General features: G+C 39.4%; 1 protein-coding gene across 2 annotated transcripts; it reads left to right on the forward strand.

The window, feature by feature from the left end:
- Window positions 1–1,430: 1,430 nt before the first annotated feature.
- LOC107091136 (proteoglycan 4-like) lies at window positions 1,431–5,607 on the forward strand. Of its 2 annotated transcripts, XM_015384907.1 has the most exons (3): window positions 1,431–1,642; window positions 3,425–3,667; window positions 3,776–5,607. In XM_015384907.1, the coding sequence occupies exons 2-3, from the start codon at window positions 3,433–3,435 to the stop codon at window positions 5,086–5,088; spliced, it is 1,548 nt and encodes a 515-aa protein (XP_015240393.1). In that variant the 5' UTR covers window positions 1,431–1,642; window positions 3,425–3,432; the 3' UTR covers window positions 5,089–5,607. The 2 variants fall into 2 exon arrangements, with proteins under 2 accessions (XP_015240393.1, XP_015240385.1); XM_015384899.1 differs by having other exon boundaries at window positions 3,425–5,606.
- Window positions 5,608–6,730: the final 1,123 nt, after the last annotated feature.

The following is a 6,730-nucleotide window of genomic DNA, read 5'->3' on the forward strand; positions in this document are numbered from 1 at the left end:
ATTTTCCAACGTTAAATGAGATCACTCAAGGTATTATTATTTTTTTTTTAACCTCTCGTGTTTCACTTTTATTAGCAAATGGTCCTCAGACTGTTTCCTATGAGAATCCCCACATGGCGTGACACATTTTTAAAGATGACAACATAATGATCTGGAGGAGAGAGCTGCTGAATTTTAGTTTGAGTTTTTGCATTAGGATTTAGACTATAGCCTACAGCAATACTAAAAGCTGTAAATCCATTCATTGTTTAGGCCTGCCCTTTTTAAAATGTACAACCGGAAATAGAATACAAAATCTGTTTATTGTCCCACAATGGAGAAATTGTGGTGTTTACAGCAGCAAATAGATTATAGCAAAATTGGTCACCTAAATATGGACCTTTAGAAAAGTGTATAAGAATGACATACTAGTGAAAAATTAAGAAATAAACAAATGAAATACTGTATTATAAAGTGTTTTAACAATATAAATAATGTGCGCCTACAAAATAAGTAACAAATATACAGATATGGACATTTTTACAGTAATGGATATTTGGAAATAGCAGCAAAATCAGAGATGAGCAGAATGAATAATCAGCATGAATGTAACAACATATCGAGGTTGTTGGGAAGAGTGAAACTGATATAGGCTTAAAGGTCTTTAAAGTGTGGAAAGCCTGAGTTCCTTTAAATCAAGACTAAAAACACATTTGTTTAGGATTGCTTTAGACTGTTCTAACAGTTCAACTAAAACATCATTAGTTCAACTTTCTTATTTTATTTAGTCCAGCTGTGTTTAATGTTCTTTTTTGTTTCTCCATTTTTTATTTTATTTTTTTCTACTTGCTTTGATTCTGTTTTATTTTCCTATATTTTAATCATGTAAAGCACTTTGCATTGTCTTTGTACTGAATTGTGCTATAGAAATAAATTTGCCTTGCCCTGCCTTGCCTTTAAAACGCATAAATAAAATTCATTTTAAATCAGGTCAAATTTGTTTGCTTTATCCTTTAATTTGGACATCCATAAACATCTTGTTTTTGTCATCATGAAGTCACTTATTTTAGACAGGACAAGAGAGAAAACATCAGGGGAAGTATAATTTACATAGTGGGTGTTTTGTCTGGTAAAGTCCTCATGGGTTTTTCCTGACAAACCGCCTCTTATGCATAATTTAGGTACATTACAGTCAGAAATACTTGGGGATTTACAGCAAATATAATTTCCGAGGTACTTTATGCTTTGAAAAGCTAAAAGATATAAAGGTAAAAAAATATATACAGTTGTAAAAAAAAAAAAAAAAAAGAGAAAATGGATGGTAAGTTTAAAATCTCCCCTGTTTGTTCAAAAAGGGGAACCATGTGCTGCACTGGGTGGGTGTGTGAGTGAGTGGAAGAGAGGGAGGGGGAGCAGAGGAGGGGTTAAAGACTGGGAGGTATAGATTGCAGAGCGAGCAGTCCTGGGGTTGGCTGGATTGTGATAGTGACAGATGTCCAGAAAACTGCGAAAGGGGGCACTCCTCCTCCGGAGCGCACTGCACCTCAGTGAGAAGGAGCGAGGGGCGGAATCTGCAGCTGTCACTCCAAAGGCTTACCTCCATTATCACATCTAACAGCGGACTGGACAGGACGCTCAACTGATTCTGCAACAAAAGAAACAGGTTAGTCACTGCAAAACAGGAGCTTTTTATAGTGACAAATATAAAAAAGAAAGAAAGAAAGAAAGAAAGAAAGAAAGAAAGAAAGAAAGAAAGAAAGAAAGAAAGAAAGAAAGAAAGAAAGAAAAGCAGATTTTTACAGTAGTCTAATCATTTTTTCTCAGTTTTCTCAGTCTCAGTTTTGGTTTGCCTTCTCTGTTCAAATTTGTAATCAAAACTACAAATAAAGCCAGCCTCAATCAAAAGTTGACATAATAATAGAGTTAATTATGTATAGGCTTCTCCTCATTTCCAAACCCTTGTTAACAAAAAAAAAAAAGGGGCAAAGCAGCTGAAGGGAGCAGTGGTGGGTGGAGTGGAGTGGGTGGGCTGTGGGGGGATGGAGGACTCTCTATTACAGCTTTAAAGGCTCCTGCATTTTCTTTTTTTTTTTGGCCAGTGTATATATTAATTCAACGCCATCTATACCTCCTGCAGTCTATATATGGTAGTGTAATGTGCTCTTTTTTCCCCCTGCTAGATGCCTTGTAAGTGGGAGCAGCCATAGGGGCGGGGAGGGGGTCTCATCCTTTGTTACCGGCCGGCATGGACTGCCTGAGGCTCCATTTGCATTTGCATGTGACCATCTTTCCAACTGAAACTGAGACTACATTTTGAATTCAGTGTCCAAAATTTGTCAAACCTCCCTAGAAATTAAAGGACAGAAAAACTGTGAGAGGAAATGATTTTCCCTTTAACTGCATTGTTTAAATAACTAGCGACACCCGAGAACGAGGAAATAAAGAAACATCTATGGCAGTGAAGGACTTTAACCATAAACTAACTATTACATTGATCTAATGGTTTTCATTAAAATGAAATTATGTACTGGTTATTCCCAGTTCAGTTTAGCTTTATTATAGTACTATGGACAGTTCCCTATTTAATATACCCCCTGCTATCCAGTTTCTATCATATTGACTTTAAGAGCCTTTGAAACATAGGAAACTTAAAGATATCAAACTACTGCTGCCCTTATGAACCCCAATTTTTAGTTTATTTAAAATCCAGACTTGCTTATTTAACATTTGCTAAAAGAATATCCTTAACACAAATTTAAACTTCCTGTTTTCTGTGAAGTGATTGCTGCATTCTGTGGCAATCACTGCAATGCACTTCCTCTAGAGGACCAGCAATGTCGAGCCCTTAATTCAAATAACTTTTATTTTTGCGCCTGTTTAAAAAGAAGTGCTCTACCTCTCATGCAGAAGATCTTTTCAAGATCTACCGAGATCTGAAAGACCCATCAAGCAGTAAATATATTTTCTGCATTTTTTTTCTGGATGGGAAATCCTATGTGGGTGTAGACCATAGATGTTTGTCTCAGACTTGTAGTCTTTTTTGGCAACAAGCCTCACCAGACATTCCAGAAAGGTTACAGAGACTCTAGTCTCTGTATGACCTCTATTGGGTTCCCATGAATTAATATTTATATTTCACATAGACTGGTTTAGGCAGAGACCTGTTTCTTAGTTGAACTTCCCGTTCTCTTCCAGACAAGACACATTTGTACTGAATTATTTGAAGAACCTAAGTCATCATTTTAAGTAAAAAGAGGAAATGTTACATTAATTTAATCTCTCTTCATCATATTTTATGTTACATTTGCAGTATATTTTAATTTTCTATTTTGGTGCATTTTATAAGATGTGGGTGGCTCCATTTAATCTTTTACTGATGGCTACTGTAAAATGCTGATATGAATGAGTCTTGGAATTAAAACTATTTTGTGCTGTTTTCTTATAGGAGTCACCATGGGAGGAAAGCTGAGCAAGAAGAAGAAAGGATATGATGTGAGCGACCCTAAAGACAGAAAAGAAGAGACTCGGGTAAATGGTGCCGCTGCAGAAGAGTCTGCTAAAGTGGAAGATGGAGCTCCATCTATAGGAGCTGAGGGGACTGCTGGGAAAGATGCTGTGGTAGAGGAAACTACAGTGTCAGCAGAAGCCGTGGTAACTGAGGCTGCTGTACCCCCAGAAGAACCAAAAGCTGCACATACAGAAGAACAACCCCCCGGAGCTGACGGGAAGGATGCCTCGGAGACTAAAACAGAAGTAAAAGAAGAGACAGCTGTTGCACCAGTGGAAACAACTCCACCTGTGCAGGAACCAGTTGTAGCAGCAGAGACAGAAGCACTTGTGAGAGAGGACAATGACGAAGCACCAGAGAAAGCATCTCCAGTGGCTGACATACCCCCAGAAGAGCCACAATCTGCTCCACCACAAGAACAAGCTGCTATTGAGCAAACATTAACAGCAGTGGAAGCATCTCTAGTTGAAAAAGTATCAGCTGCAGAGCAAGAGAAAGAAGCTCCTTTAGAAGAACCAGCAGCACCAACCCAGGCCGCTGCTTTGACAGAACAAGAGCCAGTTGTAGTTACAGAGAAATCAGAACCTGAACCAGAGGAGAGAGTTGTAGCTGAAACTGTCCTCGCTGTGGAAACAGAGAAGCCACCAGTGACTGCAGAAGAATCATCTCCTCCACCATTTGCAGAACCTGTGCAAGCTGAACCTGAAGAGCCCTTAGTGGAGGAGCCTCCTGTCGCTGTAGAGTCAGTACCAGAGCCAGATGCTTCAGTCAGCACAGAGGCAGCATCTGATGATCAGCAAACTGAGCCCCTACAAGAGACTGCGACAGAGCCAGAGGCCAGTGTGGAAGAAACCGAATCTGCTGCTGCAGCGCCGGAACCTGAACCAGAGGCTGAGCCAGCAGCAGAGCTAGCGGAGGAGTTAGCATCCCAACAAGAGCAAACCGCACAGGCGGAACCTGAGCAAGACACAGTTCAAGCAACAGAGCCAGAGTCTGTGGGAGAACCCATATCAGAACCTGAACCAGACCAAATAGCAGAACCAGAACCAAAAGAGACAGCAGAGCAAGAAACTGTGGCTGTGTCTGACACTGCTGAATGTGAGACTGTTGAAGCTGAATCATCTGAGGCTTTGGCAGCTGCTGAAAATCACCATGCAGAAGAAGAATCTGTATCAGCAGAAGCCCCAGGCTCCAATGATGCAACTGAGTCAGAAGCTGCAGAACCTGTACCTGAGATTATCATCTCACAGTCTGCATCCACCAACAACATGATGGCTGAATCTGATAATGGAGCTGAAGCCTCCTTGGAAGAGGTGCCCAACCCAGAGCCCAAGATGGAAAACGGAGATTTAGGAAGCCCTTCCTCCACTGAGAATGAGGTAGATGCAGTCAGGGCAGTGAACGGGGAGTGCAGCAATAATACTGATGGCCTGGCCGCACATGCAGAAGAATGTGTGAATGGAAACGAAAATTTAGAGGAGAGGCCTGTCGATGAGAATGTTGATTGTGAACTGAAAAAGGACATTAACCTGTGCGGTGACGTCCAGGAAGTTCCTGACACAGTGGAGGGTCTCAGCACCGAGGTCACCCAGGCGGTCTAAATGAAAGCCCTCTGTTACATCACTGAGGGGTTGTTTCGATGGGGAAAGGAATCATAGACAGCTGGGCTTTTTGAAACCACTGCGCTTTCTTGATGAGGAACTCAGGAAAAAAAAAAGCTTTTTTTTTCCTTTTGGAAGGCCAAAAAAATTGAAAATCAAACACTTGATGCAGAGTGACCCACATGTTGCCAGGAAGATGAGAGTACAACAAAAATACATGAGCTGATGTGGACGGACAGTGGAGTTGGACAGCATGGCTAAATAACAGGAAATATGGTATCAATGAATGAATGAATAAATCTGAGTGTTTGATAAATACTGCAATCTGGGTAGCTCAAAAAGCATTGGTTAGTAGCATATTCTTAAATTTAAACTTTCATATATCCTTTCTATTGCTATATGAAGCGACATTAATGTTTTGGCCTTTTATAATAATTGTACTTGTAAGGACTGTTCATTTTAAAATGATTGTTCAGAATAGAAAATAAAAAGAGATTGTTGTAGTCCACAGTGATCTCCATTTTCATTTTATGACTTTTATTAACGTCAAGCACCTGGTTTAAAACTAATCATTCTGATAAAATAACAGACCCGATATACGGTATTCAATTTAGAATATGACATATTTTCTTTCCAGATCATCAGAACTGTGGCAAATTGTGAAAGCATTTTTTATACTATTAATCATAAAATTATAAGGAGGACTTTAAGGCCCATACAAAATTTCCCCCAATTATGTTTTATTTTTTACTTGTTTGCTATTTGGGCTATTGAACAGTAATGAGCTCCTATAACCTACCAGTGTTGCATCTTGGCTTTGAAAAGCATCTTCTGATTTGATGGCTCAAGTAATTTAAAGCAGGTCGACTGTCGCTGTCACTGTGGCTTAAAAATGCCTGAATAGATTGGAGTTAAGATGATTATTCACATCTTAACTAACTGTCAGGGTTGTGGTTGATGGAAGGTTTTTGGCCCTTGCATGAGAAAAACAAGCAAAAAAATGTTTTTTCTCCATTCTTAAATGAAAATTAGAATTTTCAGTAAAACAGTATCTTTTTTTACTTTGTTCAAATCACCATTCCTTGTTGCTAGTGCTCAATATTCCGGCTGCACACTTCACCAACACTTCACGGAACCAAACTGGGGAAGGGGAAACTCAAGGAGGGGGGAGGGGCAGGAATGCATGTAGGAGAAGAGAAAAGAATGAGGAGGCTAGGATGGGGAGGGGTGTTGGGGGATCAAAGGTTTTGATGCAGCATGGAGTACAAAAAAAAAAAAAAGGACCACTTTCCTCTGGCTTAGGGCATTTTGAGTCGGTTTCACAACCTGAGGGCATGGATTAATGCGTTGTAACTGCCTTACTTATATACAAACAGGTGGAGATGCTACACACAAACATATATATATATATATATATATATATATATATATATATATATATATATATATATATATATATATATATATATATATATATGTCTAATTTTTTTCTTATTTGGCTTTTATTCATCCCCTATATCATGCAACTTTTAGTATTCATCCGTCCATCCATCCACTCCCGCCAATTCCCTCAGAGTCGCAGTGGGGCCAGTGTCTATCTCCAGCAGAGATGGGAAGTAATGAAGTACAAATACTTCGTTAC

This window comes from Cyprinodon variegatus, unplaced genomic scaffold, assembly GCF_000732505.1.
Source record: "Cyprinodon variegatus isolate N-32 unplaced genomic scaffold, C_variegatus-1.0 Scaffold15, whole genome shotgun sequence".
In the NCBI taxonomy this organism is placed as follows: Eukaryota; Metazoa; Chordata; class Actinopteri; order Cyprinodontiformes; family Cyprinodontidae; genus Cyprinodon; species Cyprinodon variegatus.

Coding starts and splice junctions, on each gene's coding strand:
- LOC107091136 (XM_015384899.1), top strand. CDS start 3,433: ATGGGAGGAAAGCTGAGCAAGAAGAAGAAAGGATATGATGTGAGCGAC.